Source organism: Hermetia illucens, chromosome 2 (assembly GCF_905115235.1).
Source record: "Hermetia illucens chromosome 2, iHerIll2.2.curated.20191125, whole genome shotgun sequence".
NCBI lineage: Eukaryota > Metazoa > Arthropoda > Insecta > Diptera > Stratiomyidae > Hermetia > Hermetia illucens.
Window position 1 is genome coordinate 28,282,099 of NC_051850.1, and position 16,117 is coordinate 28,298,215.

The window sequence follows — 16,117 nt, forward strand, 5'->3', positions numbered from 1 at the left end:
TCTAATTGCCCGAAGAATGTCTGACTGATCTGGATTAGCCTGGATATTTCTTGGGTAGGCGCGCAATTCAAGAAGGTCCCAAAATTTCTGTTAGGATCGAGCTATCTTATGCGATAGAGAGCAACTAGACAAGTTAAGCCTCGATAAACTCCTCATGCAATTGCTTCTGCACCAATGTTCCCAAATGGGCTGGTATAGATTCAGCCGCCAGAGACAATGTGTGAAGTAGATGTTGTAGCTGTTTCCATCGTCTGAATGCTCTACGGGCGAACAGTAACAAGGGTAGTAAATTTATAGCAACTGGTTTTATCGATAACGGCTTGTATTCTAAAGTACTGTGTAGGTTGTGCCAATCGCGTATCTGCACCTATTGCCACAAATCCCAGTCCTTCACGCGATATAAATGGGAACTCCCAGACCATTTGATTTGAAAGAAATCCTATTTCGGCGTCAACGTAAACTGAACTCCTGAGAAACAGATGTATATTTATGAGTAAAGATAACGTGTACCAGCGCTTGTTGCCTGGAGCTTTCGTGACTCCGAAAGTAGGCAGTTAACTACCTGACTTCCTTCATGTTGGGAAAAATCAAATCAATCAATTTGCTGAAGTCTGTTACAGCTCATATTCCTAGGATAAATTCATCACCAATCGCTGTCACACATTTAATTCTAATAATGTCAGATACATCCTGTTAGCTGTCAGTATCACCGCAGTTCCATTTTTTCCCTCGTTATTGAGCATATAAATGCATCTTCCCGAGCTTATTTAAAAATGAAAAGCCTTCTATATATGGAGTAAATTTAGGACCTAGGTCTACATCTGGTGAATGTGGTGGCAAATCCCTAGTTTTATTAGTATTCAACTTTCAAGAACAAGTATCTATTCAAATACAATATCATGACTAATATAGGTATATAAAACAAAATTGTACTCACCAACAATGTCGTACCAAAGTTGATCATTATCGTCATCAGTGGCCTGGATCAACGCCACAAAATATCCTGGTCGATCATTTTCAGTCACGTCAACTTTCTGGTCCATCATCTTGATAACAGGTGGATGTTCGGACTCCTTTGGAATTGGCACGACTACAACATTAACTCGAATAGTCTGTGAACGCTTTGGCTGTCCATTATCCTCGGCCCGTATCGCTAAATCATACTCCGTGTCCGGTTCAAATACTTTTGCTGCATAAATAACGCCTGTATCCGGATGTATACGAAACTTTGCCTTTCCTTTTCCCGACTTTATCGCATAGGTGACGCGTCCATTCTCGCCAGCGTCGTTATCAATGGCCAGCACCTGTACATGATTAAACGAACATGGAAAGAGAAAAATAGGGAAACATGAGAAAAGCGGTCGTAAGAAGACGAGGACCAACTTGCCTCGCATAATGCAGTCATATCAAATATGCGAGAACATGTTATATTACAAACATAATTTTAGATTATATTCCAAGGACTATCCTGTGGGCCCTCGGAGCCGAGAAGCCGGGGCAGGAAAGAAAGAAAAATTCCATATCATGGACAAGATGTGTGCACGGACTGGACTTATTTCATGCTTTCACTTATCATAAAAGTGTCAAGGATCTGGAGGAGTCAGGATGACCATATCATGCATATGTGCAAGTACCTGGTTAAAGTGTGCCAAACAAAGAAAGATCCTACAGAATGGGCGGAGGAATATTGTTACAAGTCATTTATACCACATGCACCGGCATACAAAGGATAACTTCCTTTCTGGGTGGAAACTGAAGGACATGGCATACAAAGAAGATTGAAGAAAAATTGGATTAGTTGACTTTAACGGAGTTTGTTGGATGATAGAATCAGCTGGAAACCTACCCGGTGAGTAGTTTAAACAGGAGAAACATGGTAACTTTTCACTCGAGCTGCAATAGAATGTTGCGATGATAGTTGAAGAAACACCATATCCATCTGTAAATTTATCCTTTACATATAGTGCACGCTCTCTCCGGAGAGTTGAAGTGGAGTAACGTAAAAAGCATTTCCGGAATAAGGAAGTGTACACTCGTATGTCGTAAGTTTCTGGCTCTTTGAGTGAAAATACATAAATTCCGTACTAAAAAGTCATCATAGTAAAAGGATGAAGAAAATTCAGGAGTTTACAAATGGTATGAGGTTGAGTACTCTAAAAAATGTTTATAGACAGTACCTAAAGTACAAAGAGGCAAAATGTATAGAGATTTTTCAACAGTTTTGCGTTACTTTTGCTTCACTATGATACGTTGAGTTCAGAAGGGTATTATTAGCTTTTATTAGGTTATGCATTGAAAACGCTCCTTTTGTTAATCGAACTCGAGTAAAAAATATCTCAACTCCAGGTTTTATCCAGTCCCAAAAGTATATTTCTTAAATGTAACCTTTTTCACTCAAGTTTTATTTTAAAAAATCACATTTTTTATGGAGTCTGCATGCCGAAAATAGGCCTTTTTCAAAGGTTTTTTCGAAGGTTAGGACTTAAAACTGATTCTTAGTTCTGCCTGCCTGGAGCTAAACTATGGTATTTTCAGCGAGAGTTTCCGAGCTAATCTATAGCGCAAATCAAAAAGATAAAAAGGTCATGCGTTAATAAAGAAAACGCTAAGTTTGGATAAAAATACTGGAATATTTGTGACGATCTCACGCAAAACTATCCCAAAAATTTGAAAGCCTTGCGCGTATAAATTGCCGAAGAAGATAAGTGAAAACTTAGTCAAATTCAGTAATTTCGGATTCCAGTTTATTGTACCAGTAGTTAATAATCAAACTGAAGTGACTTCTAAAAATTGAGATGTGTATCTATAACTTCACTTTCTTTTTCGCAAGCTTCGAGCTGACACCACTCCAAGCTTCTTCTTGCCTCCAAAACGGACTTACTGTCCATGTTAGGAAGGAAGCACTCCCCATATAATCAAAATAGCGGATTTAACTGGTCCAGTACTCCCCCCCCCACTTCTTCTGGTGGGGAATCATACGTCCCTTTCAAAATCTCTAGATAAGCCGCAGATTCTAAAATTTCTAGATTTAGCTTTGCTATAATTGCCAAGGGAGAAAAATGGTTGCCACGGAGACGGATCCGCTAAGACTGCTGACATATGCAATCTTTATCAACGAATCAATCCTGTAAGGGTTCAGGAGCGTTTGCTCTGAAGGAAAAGGTCAGAAGGATGCAATATGGAGAAATTTTGAACTTCGGTTGACAATTTTATTGACCTTTACTAAGGGAGACGCGGAAACCTAGTAGGGCTTTTTATGAGACACTACTATTTAACTATCATCTGGAGAAAATCCGGATAGCGAATTCGCATGTTTGCGAGGAAGAGGAAGAGATCGTCCGGTAGCAACTGACTGGCTTGCTTCAACTTCAAACTTTCCGTTAAGTGTTCCAAGCCAAAATTTTGTAAAATTCCAGGCTGCTAGACAACTTAGTCAAGAAAATAAAAGCACGCAAACCAAACGTCATTATCGATATGAATAAAATATGTGGGCCACCTAGTCCGCAATTTCGCTTGCGAATCCAAGAAGACTGCCTTCTAGAAAGGTGTACCTACTGGAAAGGAAGAACCGATTTCATTATGGTCCTAACTTTTCTTAGTCCTGCGCTAGCTCATTTTATAGCTGTTAGCAACTTTGGTACACACTTGTTGGGGAAAGTATAACGGCATCTAATAGATCTGCTTTTTTTCTTTTTGTGAATTCCAGGAGCACGTCCTGCGAATTGGAATCTGAAGCTTGCTTTTAAATCAACTTCATCTATCACTCAAGACTCTCCTCAAATTCGGACAATTCTTATTGTATTTATCCGATTTAAGTTTTGTCAGTGTTCCCTGCTCAGTCCATAGTGAAGTACAGGACATTCACATATCCTTCTTTCTTCTTCTTTCGAATTGTTGTTGTTTCCTATTTAATTTTCAATGAGACAGTGCTTCGGTTTCAATATCATCACACTGAATGCTGTGCATGTAGTAAACCTATAGCAGTAAGATTCCACAAAGACGAACATACACATCCATGACAAGCCGAGTTTCCAGTCGAGGAAAACGAAATCGAGAGGCTGAAGCTTCACTGACTCGATTTTCGCAAAGACAGGCAACATAACACCCAACTTAACAGGAGTTCTTTGTGGCAAAGTAGCTAAACGATTCTTCCCGGCAAGTAGTTCTTAATTTGATGAACTAAGTCGACGAGTGTTCTCTCCATAGCTAATGAGCCTTAAAATGATAAGAGTCTCCTTAAGGCAGAATACTTGTAGGGTATCATCAGATTTTAAACAAATTCAAGAAGACTGGATTCAAGAAATTCGCCTCCCGGCGCAAGGTTTGAGTTTGTGTGGTGGAACAAAAGCATTGCACACGTTCAAATCTTTTTTATCAGTTGTGATCATTCACAACAATTGCATACCTTACGAATCAATGATAGCACTAAAGCACGAGGTCAGTAATCGTCTGAAAATACGAACTGCCTATTCGAGAACTAACCCGCCGTTTTCCCTACTTCATTTAGATGTCTTCTGGATAATCCTCGCCGTCCCTCAAAGTGGCATTCCATGAATTGTATGGTCTGCATTTTTACTATGGAACCCTTTTTATTACTGAATCTAGTTTCAATCGGCATAGAGAAGGTCAATTCCTCGAAGTAGATACAATTCTCATTATCCGAGAAAAGCATAGCTCCCTCCAAAGCAGCACATCCATATACGAGGGCAAGTCTCCAACCAAAGTTCTCTTTATAAATAAAGCACATCCATATATGAGAGCAAGTCTCCAACCAAAGTTCCTCTTTATAAATTACCTATTTAGCAAGAACCATGATTAATCACACTCCTAATCAACTTAAGCAATCCCAAAAAAAAAATGAATTTAGGGTCAATAAAGTGTTAATGCGACGACCGGCCAGAAGTGACTACTCTCTAAAAAAGGCAACTAAGATACAAAAGCGATATATGCAGATTCGGCACCCATTAAAACTTGAATGAAAACTAGCCGAGAAGGGATTCGGAAGAAGGAGAAAATACTTTTAACCAAATTTTTCAGACAGTGATCCATCTTTACCCTAACCACCCTCAACTAGATTAGCAAGCGGCTTGTCTGTAGGAAGGATAGGGTGAAGCAAAAAGTTAATTCTCATAAAAACCCTGGTATTGACAAAATTACCGGCGAAATGGTTACGGAGCTACCTCCAATCCGCAGAAGATATCTACTTTTGCTGTTCAACAGGATTTTTTCCCCTCGGATCCAGAGCTAGAAAACATCATCAATTACATTAATTGGCAAATCTGAGAAGAAGCTAACTCTAGCAAATTCATAGAGGTCAATCAATTTGTTATTATCAAAACTTCTAGACAATCTTTTTTTGGCAAAATGTTCACTCTTCCTTATCAACACAAAGATAATTCTCCAAAATCAATGTGTTTTTCACAAAGAGCATGGACGACGGTGGTACTCCTAGACGTAGGTATCGCTTCGAAATCCAAAACTGCCTCGCAGATTATCACTCAATGTGGTGGTTCAGAATTGGGAGCTAATGTTTCGCCGCAAGTGACAATAACCCTGAAGATGCTACATAACAAGGAAGCGTTCTAGAGTCCCAAGATGTATATCAGAGATGCTGATCAATATTAATGGGGTTACTTTGTTTCTGACCACCCATCTTGAATCTCGATCAGTATTTTCTAGGTTACACTAGTATTCAATCGGTTGGTTGATAATCTGGGAGCTTAGAGTCAACAGTTCGGAAAAGCTATTCAAAATGAAAGCCCACTGCGTCAAAAAGCAAACCACCAAGAGCTGAGAGGGGCAAGGGAGGACAACACAAAGAAACATAGAAACACAGACCATTCGAGAGGTGACGAAAAAAAATACAGAAATTGCAAAGCGGCAGAAGAAAAGCATGGAGGGTTTCTGAGATCAGCGAAATGAAAACGCAGAGACAAGCAGATAGGAGCTGCCAAGCGATCGGGACAATATCGCAAAGTTTCAAATCCTAGGACGAGACCGCTTGGGAAGCTGAAAAAAGGGTAGGAGCTGCAATAAGACGCTAGGATTTCAAGGCAAGACATTGCTAAAACCGAGACAAATGGCTATTGAAGAGATGGTAAGCTAGCAGGCGAAAAGCGTGAAACAGCAGAAAGAAATGATACTGCTAATAAGGTAAACATGAGTTTCTGCAATCTAGAGGTTGCAACAGTCAGATCCCGGATGGCTTATGACTGAATTTTCGACTAGGAATTAGATATATAAAGGCCGAACAAATCGAAATAGTGAAGTCACACAAAAGTTGTACCTGGAGCCGAGACCAAAGGTGAAGGACAACGTGGGGTGATGCGCACTGTAATGTAGCCAAAACTATAGAACCGATCAAATAGCAGTTCTATTAGCCTGGATGTCAAAAACAATAAAACGGCGGATAAGGTCGTGCGAAAAATTGATACTTCACTTTTACGTCATCAATTGGCCAGAAAACGCCTTAACAAATTTTGTCACAGTTGAAATTGAAGTTTCGAGTTTACTCCAAAGGTGAAAGGCGGTCCAGAAACACAGAACTGCAAAAAAAGGCTAAGTATGAACTTAGCTAACAATGACCCGAAAAGAGGGGAAAAAAGAGGATCTGCTTCAAAAGTGATCATAGGTTTTAAGACAGAGTATGTCACATACATATAATGATCTAGGAAATCAGAAGACAAACATTTTGGCCAAATAGACTAGCCAGTGTGAATTTTTCTCCCTACATTACACAGGCTTGAATTTTAAAGAACAAACACTGATAGAAGCAGTACAGGTGCTGATACCAGACGTATCATTGGAGGACATGCTAGTAGCATTCAACCAGAAGAGAGTATTTGTAGAAACTAGTAAAATGGGTATCAACCGTAGCATTCCTATGCTAGAAACAAAGGGACAAGAGCTTTCGAAAAAGACGCGAAGGACGGACTGGCTGTTTCTAGCCGCAAAACTACTGCCATCCAACTAAATGCATCGATTGCCAGACATAGTACACTTGGCCCGAACGTTCGGAACCTCAGGAGAGCGGGGACCGGCGAGAATGACAGTAGCCGCAAGCCCACCCAGAAGTGGAAGTCCATTAAACACCTGCTCAAGAACCAGTTTTATAGTGCCATCCATGTTCTAAACGGGAATGTGAGGTATAAGGAGAGGGAGAAAAAGACCTGGCTAAACTCCTTCCGATTCTTAATTATCACAATAACTAACGCTTGAAAAACCAGGAGAAAGGGAAACCGACCATTTTAAAATATAATCTATCCGATGGTGAGGTCTAGCAGGAGATCAAAGGCAGAGATAAGCAAGGTTTCGTGCCTACACAGACCTCCGTATACAGCCAACAGCAACGCCAGCGGACGAATAGCAAATCTACTGGTGGCAAACTGGTTTCCGAAATCAATGTAGGTAAGTAAAAACTCGTACAATTCCTTCGACTGCGAAATGCCAGGGTTTTCATAAACAATTGGATGGTGATTATGGAGGACGAACCACGGGTGAACAGGCAATCCTCCATTGATTGGAGAGTATGTGGAAGCATTGGAAAAGGCGGAACCAAAAACTCAAAAGTCATAGTACCCTGACGGACGACGACTTGGACGCGTGCCGCTAATGAGCTACTGGAGGGTAGCATTGATAAATCTGCAGCACTCGAAGTGCATCTCAATTAGCTTACTATTCCGGAAGTTTCACCGGCCTAACCGAAGCAGCGGGAAACGTGAATGTTTTCTTGACTGACTCGGGTCAGGACAAGCCAGCAACGGAAAAATTACAATTACTATCGCTTCGAAGAAAACCAACTGATATACTGCAAAGAAGCAGGCGAGACTACATTCAACTGTATTATTAACAAAAGTCTATCGATGTTTGACAGTTAAAGTGCACCAATTTTCCACTTCTCTAGCCAGGAAAATTGTGGCGGTTGAGAGAGGATCCCTGATATCACTCTACTATAGAAAACTATCATGAGAAGCATCGCTTTCTTTGCATCGCATTTCTCGATCTGGAGAAAGCGTTTGATCATGTGCCATACGAGCTCATCTGGTATGCTCTGCGACAACACCTAGTGCTGGAAGAACTCGTGCGCTGGGTTGAATTGCTCTACCAAGATCCGAAAAGTAAAGTTCGAAGTATAGCGAGTGTACAAAACCGCTTCGTGTCTCTGACGGTTTTCATTAAGGAAACGGCCTCTCCCTCCTCTTTGTTCTTGTTATGGACACTGTCACTCGTGACATACAACATCCAACGCGCTATAAACTGCTTTAGGCGAATGATGTTTTTCTAGCGTCTAATAGCAAAAATGCCTTGAGCAACTTGTCCAAAAGAAAGAGAGAAAGAAGTGACGAAGATGTTGTCCGGAATGAGGGTACCCTCGAAAGATATAGAGTTGCACCGATCGTAAAAGAATTGCGAGAAGGGTCATGTAATTCGTGCTAACGAGAATTCACTTGCCAAGAAACCTTGGCAAGTGAAGCGACCAAAGGGATAACAACGATGGCTTGATATGATAGATAGAGATTTGAGAGCCTCGCAACTTCTGCAGATCAGCCCTTTGATAGAACTAAATGGAGCAAACGATGACAACGAGTTGGCCCCGCTTTTGGGCCGACTCAGACTAAAAAAAAACAAAGAAGATGCCTGCGCAAGATACTGTTCAAAGGCGTACCAGGTTAGGAAACTACGACAGGAACGATAACAATAAACTACCCGCAAATATGACAACGTGGTGGATGTTGGAAACGCTTTCATCCAACCGACGTAGACCTGTGGATCTCCTGCTCAATTTAAGGGTAGTAAGATCTGCTGGAGGATAAGCCTTTTTTCCCGGATTACCCGTGGAACTAAGACATGGACTCAAATTTTAAAGAACATACAACGGTAGAAGGAAACGAGAGCTGATGCCAGACGCATTATCGGAGAACAAACCACTGGTACTCACATGCAAGTAAACACCTGAAAGTAACTGAAAAAGCGGATGTCCGCACAAAAGTCAATATCAGAAGGGAATCTATGTTTTGAGCAAAAGCGTGAAGAATCAGGAGACGGATAGGATCGCTGAGCGCGAAGAAAAACACCACATTGACACCTGGCGGTTGTTAATGAATACAATAATAACTACTTGGGAAGTCGGCAGAAGGGGAAAACTGCCGCTTTAAAACACAACCGATGATGAGGTCGAGGTCGATAAAAAGAACGGATTTGCAAAGGCTCGGATGCCAATCAACCCCTACAGGTAGCAAAGTAGCAACGGTGGGTTTCATGAAGCGAGGAGTCATTTGCTGATGTCGAAATTACGCTAGCGGTAAGCTGGCAGTGGAGAGGAGACCTGTTATTCTTATCTGACTAACGAAAGTCGGCCTGGTTAAATAGGCCGCTCCTCCAAAGCGGATGACTTCGGCTCATTTGTCACCGAGCTGCTGGAAGATATGGAGATCAACGGAGTGATAGGGATCGAGGTACAGCGGAAAGAAGACATTACACTAATAAAAAAAACTTTGCATCGAAGAAAGCCGAATTATCAAGTAAAGAGGTATTACAACTTATTGCAAATCCCTGAAGACACTGATCAAGATCGGCCTGGAGTATGTATCCTCACCAGGAAAAGTCCGCACAACTTTCTGTACTCATACCTGAGTTTCAATATCTTAATCGAAGCCAAATTGGAGTAGAAGGAAGCGATAAACGTGTATATCTCCTCGGTTTATCTGGCACAGGATCGTCAGCGCCTTGGGCAGAATTACAAGATCTGACGTCTGTGACGCTATCGTGAGGCATATGCTTTGAGGCAGTATGGAAATTAACAAAAGAGGTGAGCCTTTCTTCGACTTCATTGTTAACACAAACCAACCGGTGTGTAACAGCGTAACCTTCCACTTCTTCAATTCGGAAAATTGAGACGGTTAGAAAAGGATCTCACTAACTGACAATGAGACTGGAAAGTGCCTGATCAAAGATCTGTCACGGATCATGAGTCAAAGGGGATCTAGAGAAAAGATTTCAAACTGGCTTTAGAATCTCAAGCTCTGCAATATATAGAAAGAAGAGATTGTTGCAGGTACCAAAAGAAGGGCTGCCCGAAGAAGTATAAGTCATATAAGTCAGAACTGCTGAGAGGCCTGAGTGGAGTATTGTCACAACATCGAAAGCATCAGCAATTCTACGAGATAGACTTCTGCGCAAGGAACGCAGGAACTCATCCTTTCTTCAAAAATCGGAAAGCCTTTGGACCAGATATTTTATTTATTTTATTTAGTGGGGATTAGAGAGGTGTGGGGGGCGAGGGGTTTATTCGGCAAATGCTATATAACGCTCATGAAAAGTATGGTGATGTACATTGGGTTCATCTTAAATTCAGCTTTGAAACATGGGTAGGCCAAATTTTAAATAGGACCTACATGCTCTATGCCCCTGACAAGGATGTTGTTTACTTAGATGACGTGGGTCCTTCATGAGATTGTACTTCGCAAAAAATAAGTTTGGTTTGTCTTCAAAGTGACTAACTGGCATGATATTTCAAGAGATCTGTCCCGTTGAAAGGACAAATGGAGGAAATATTTGATCCAAGATAGTTTACTCTACAATATTCAAAGGAAGCATTCAGTGAGGGACAATGAAAACGAATGATGCTTGCAAAAGCGAGAATATGAGACGAGTTCATAGGATGGAGGAAGACCAGTTAAGGATAATAAGCTTTCTGCCATATAACGTGCAATGCAACGTAAGCAGAAAAGGGCGAAGTGCATGGACAGTCAGAAAGATAACGAAACGAACAGGGAGTCGATTTCAATAACATTTCATTTTTCATAAAACGAATTGATATTCGCGCTTTGAATGTGTCTTCAAATAATACCAAAGGATCAAACGAATAACTTCATATTACATCTCAACAAAATGAAGTCGCTATCCAATGCTGAAAGATTAAAAATTCCGAACAAAAAGACCAGGCGTAAGAAAAATCCATTGAGCCCTTTGAGGACTTTCTTCAGAAGCTTTCATTTTAATTTCTCAAGCGAAATCACTCTTCATTCGATACTTGCAGACTTCCATTTGCCTGACAAGCAGAAATTCTGAAAACTGAAAGAAAACACAGCCATTCCCCCATTGCATATTCGTTATTGCAATTTTCCTTCATCGCTTATTTTGAAATAACGCAAACGATGACAACTTTCTGAATTCGTCTCCATGGTTTGCACAGCTCGCTTACAATACGACGATAAGAAAGACATGAGTTTTCAGGAAATTTGCAATAATTATATGCAGCGCAGATGAGCTCAAACATCAACTGCGCCTGGACCGTGGAAAACTTCTTTAGTTTCCATTGAGTTGCGAAAAGAAATAATTTCCTTTTCTTGGCATTTCAGACCGGCTGGAGATTGTATGCATCACTTCGTGCACGTTCCAAGAAAGAAGTCAAGGACTTCTCGGGGGACAGCAGAAACGGCAAATTTTCAGATCATTTCGAAAATGAAAAGCAGGAAACTGAGCACAAAAGTATTCCCAACTCATCACTTAAATACAAAACGAAATAAATATAACAAAAGGACATATTAAAAGGAAAAAGTAAGGAAAATTCTGAAAATGTCTTCTAAAAACAAACCAACGGAGCGACAGCCTGGAGAGAGCGGGTGGACCAGAGTGGAGAACGATGTTTTGAAACTTTATATTTGAAAGGATACTCAATCGTATCAGGTGCCAGTCGTGCTGATACTCCGAGGAGTAGGAGACAAGCCTCTGTAGTCAGTCCTTATTCAGGTTTCAATCGTCTCAGAGTCCGTTTATGTGTCAAAACGTCTTCCGCATTCCCTGCAGACACCGCCAATCCCGACGAGAGTCCCAACCGTAAAAAATGATTGCAAAAAAGGAGGAAACATCCAGAAGCAACAAATCATTGGCAGTGTAAGATGATGTGAAGATGAGCACCTGACACGATTGCGATTAGAACGATTTTATGAGTTATTACGTTTAGAAATGAAGTTTTCGTCCTTCCCCCCGTTTTTTTTTGTTTCCTTCCAACCGTCAGTTATGGTGGCCCAACTCGAATGTATTAAGGAAGAAAATTTATCTTTTGAGAAATTGTTTCTTTTTTCCTCATTCTTTGATACTTTGCTTGATATTTCCCAGGTGTAATTATGTTGAGTGATTCTGAGTAGTGGTTCCTGGAAATTGACGATAAAAATACACCAACATCAGTTGTTTTGGGTTGAGGGAATTGGAAAATTTTTCATAAGATGGTGAACATAAGCTGAAATAATGCCTACACATATTATGGGGTAGTACAAAATGGAAGAGGCGTCAGAACTTATAAGGACAGAAAAAGAAATGCCTAATCTAGGGATAAATGTCCTTTGGAATTGTGCAATCATACTTGTTGTTTCTTCTTTATTTGTCTCCTTTAGACCACCTTCTGCCCCAAACCCAAACTGTTGATCTCATCCTTCATTTCGTTCCTTTACGTCATGTTCTCAAGGTTGTGATGTTAACTTATTCCACATGGAAGTAGGTGAAACGAATTAGAATAGTTAAAGATCAGCCTCTAAAGAGAGGCTCAGAGATAATAATAACACATTCCTTTCAGAACAAAATTATGTAGAAAACAATGTGTGACCTCCTAAATTAGATTGGATTGGACAATACCAACTTAGGTGAGGAGATACTAACTACTCTACTGCATAATGAAACATTAAAATCCGGAATTCAATGGGAGGTTTGCAGCCAAAAAGTCGCACATTGAACATCAACATTTTGTCAAAACAGGAAACCAACTGCTTCGGATATGAGATAAATGACATATCATCCGACGAAGCTATGCCCAGTAGGAAGCCAACAGGAAACAAATAGTTCGGAAACTCCAATATCTTATCAGTTCATGTCTACATTGTGTCATCTGGGAACTGTGGCCTGCGACAATAACAAATGATGAACTTCTCCAGCATACAGGCCAGTCCTTGGACGTGTTGATCGCAAATTAAAAGTGGCAGTGAATAGGTCATACTTTCAGAAAGGGGCACTATAGAAGAATGGCCGGCGAATGGTCGGATACGCTCGTGAAGACTTAGGTCAGGTCGGAGAGACACGGAAGTACAACAACGAAAAGCTTCACAGGCTAGGGAAGAATAAGACATGCAATACCTTGCAGTGATATAACAGACTCTCTAAGCGTAATCCAGCCTTAATTAAGAGGAGATAGGGAATATCATGGGCGAACCAGTCAAAGCGAAAGATAGGTGGGCAAAATATTTCTACTAGATCTTAGGCTAGATGCTAGTAATCATACTGTTTACATAGCAGCATCTAGAAATCTCCGCCAGGTCCCCAGAGAATGGTTCGTCCAGTGTACCTGACTCTAGCTAGAGCTGGGTAATCGCAACGAAAATGCCTAAGAATCTCCCTCCTTTTCCACAGTTTCGGCAATGCGAATTGTGGGGTATGCCGAGCTCGGCAGGTGGTGAGCCTTCACCCTCTGAGGTCCGCGGCTACTAAATAATGCGAGTAGCCACCACCTTTGACAGTCACCAGCGGAACACGAACTGTACCCACCGAAAGCTGCCAGGAGCAGAGCCTCATCTAGCCAATCCGTCAGCCCGCTCATTCCCCTCTATGTTCCTATGGCCGGCCAGCAGAATGTCATCGCTGAGTGAAATGCCCTAATGGCCGCCTACCTGTCAGAATAGCTATGTTACACTTGGGGCTCGAATCATGTCCCAGCCATCGACAGGCTTCCAGTACTTTCACTTGGAATACACTAACGAAACCTGGGAGATCATACGATACACTGTGTGGTGGTTGAAGCTGATGTCAAAATGATACTTTCAATTCCAAATGTCAAAATGGTTTTCCTAGGCCTGCAATCAGCAGCAAAAAAATCCGATTAGGGGCTTCTAAGGGTATAACCAAAGGCACGCCTCCAATAAAAAAGAAATCGCATAGATTATGTGACTTGCGGTTTCATCCAGGGGAGACGGGGCTTCCCAACAGGTCCGGCCATCGCATCAAGTAGATGGCGGATTTAAGACGAGGCCGAAAAAAAAAAACAATTTAATTTTAAAATCCAGGATTGTACACAGACTTGAGACTTCGATACTGTGTGACACTGTATTAATTATAACATCAGCCTGTTGCTTCAGTTATGATAAAACATAAATTATGAGGTGACAAGTACATGGAACAATATAATAACAAGAGTTAGAAGAAGATATCTCAAGACCAAACAACTGAGGCCAACAGGAGAAAAAGTTAATGTCCTCGTCTGTTTATATAATCTTAGTTGAAGGCAATTATCACCATCGAAGGGGAACATCGAACGGGAGCTCAAAAAAGTGAAGTCGCTTATAAAAACAACAAACTTCCAAAGAATGACGGAATTTCTTCGGAACTGCCAGAACTCATCGCTAGTGCCCGCCCAAAAATCTTGCTACATATCTAGAAATCAGGCCAGTCCCTATAATGCCGAAGAGACAAAAATGCTCCTTCATCAATAGTACAGTATGAAATTCCGGCATCCGTATCGACTACCTTGCATGCTAGATACGACAGAAGGTTTCTAAACAGGCTGATAAGGATAGGCCTTTCAAAGAAAATACACAATTCTATAAGCCTCTCAACGCCGCACGATTTTCGGCCAGCAAGACCAACTCAAGGGGCGACGTAGGAAGATGTATAAACTACGCTCCTGTTACTCATTAAATGGCTTGCCTATTACCTCTCTAACTGTTCTTGCAGTGTTTCTTTCGGTGGATGCATATCTCGTTACTTTTCCCTATCCTCTGGTGAATCACAAGATTCCATTTTGAGTCAACTACTATTTTCGTTCTTTGCCAACCACCTTCCCTTTCTCCTCATCCCCTTGATAGTTTTACTCTAACGAGAGAGGGGAGGAGGCTGCCAACAGTATTCATTATTAATTGATTGCATTTTTACGACACCGAGGTAGAAACGCATAGTCCTCCTTGTCGTAAAAGGATAATAAATTGGATAGAAATGTGTGAACCAGCAGCTAGCAGATTTCGAAACTTTAATTTGCTCTAGAAACGCTATCCATGTCTCATATATGGACGGACAGTAAAAAGCGCAGACCGACACGACACTCACTACACATCCATCACATTTTATAATAAATTAATTTTTTCATATTACAAGAAATTCGTGGCCGCACGCTAAGCGCTGGCATCCTGCCGACACCGAATATAAAATCCAAGAAGATTGACGCGTGACCTGCAGTTGATGAGGGTGTCGCGTGACACAACAGACCAAGTGGCCCAGCTGCAGCAGGCAATGACAGAATTAACAACCACCGTTTCTAAGTAAGCGGAGATGGTCGGTGCTTTGTGTTCAGAAGGTAGGACGAAATCACGTTCTAGATACAACTCCTGAAGAGGCCGAAGTACTAATAGAAACGGCCTTTAAATATACCAGCCCCTGCACTTTTCACAAAAGAACTAGATAGAACTAAACCTGCCGGGAGCAAGGTGGACTGAAACCACAAAATTTTAAAATCGCGATAGCAAATTCCTCGGTGATCTGTACTTATAACTAGAGGCACGTAGATATGGGTCTGGGACGTGAACGAACATTTTCTTGACGCTTCGTTATTGCGGATATCAATACTTCCACTTAAGACTCCCCAACTGTGGATTGCTAGTGGATCTGCACAACAGATTCCTCATCGATCTCATAAGCCTTAGATAATCCGAAAAAATCGCTCTTAACACTCTTTCCATCGTTTTTGGAAACAATGCCTACCCTCGTATTGGCGCACTTCAAAAATACTGCAACATCACTACCGAGCAGCATCAGATCAACATTACTGGCTCCCCTACCTTTCTAAGGTGCTCGTAGATCTTCGTAAGCAGGGTGTTTACAAACCTTCAGAAACCAAATGACAATTGATGATTATAGATGATTCCAAACCGACACCTAACTCCAATAATTCGGGATTTGGCACACTCTATCGCAAACTGATGTATTTTCTCGACCTTGGACCTAGTCAAGACATCATAAAATCCCTTTAGCACCTGAAGCCATACTGGAAAAGGCAATAAACCCACCCTCCGGACTATTCGAGTTTACTAGGATGATATTGGGCTGTGGAATCGGATGCATTCAATCTATGCTGCGAAAC

The 16,117-nt window shown here is 41.3% G+C and overlaps 1 protein-coding gene across 11 annotated transcripts in view; it reads right to left on the reverse strand.

Annotated features, from left to right (window-relative positions):
• The window catches only part of LOC119649845 (fat-like cadherin-related tumor suppressor homolog), a 396,664-nt gene that overhangs the window by 129,464 nt on the left and 251,083 nt on the right, over positions 1–16,117 (reverse strand). For all 11 annotated transcript variants that reach the window (XM_038052198.1, XM_038052197.1, XM_038052196.1 and 8 more), the window contains one exon: positions 938–1,304. In XM_038052198.1, coding sequence (XP_037908126.1) covers positions 938–1,304 — 367 coding nt within the window. The remainder of the gene's footprint in view (positions 1–937; positions 1,305–16,117) is intronic.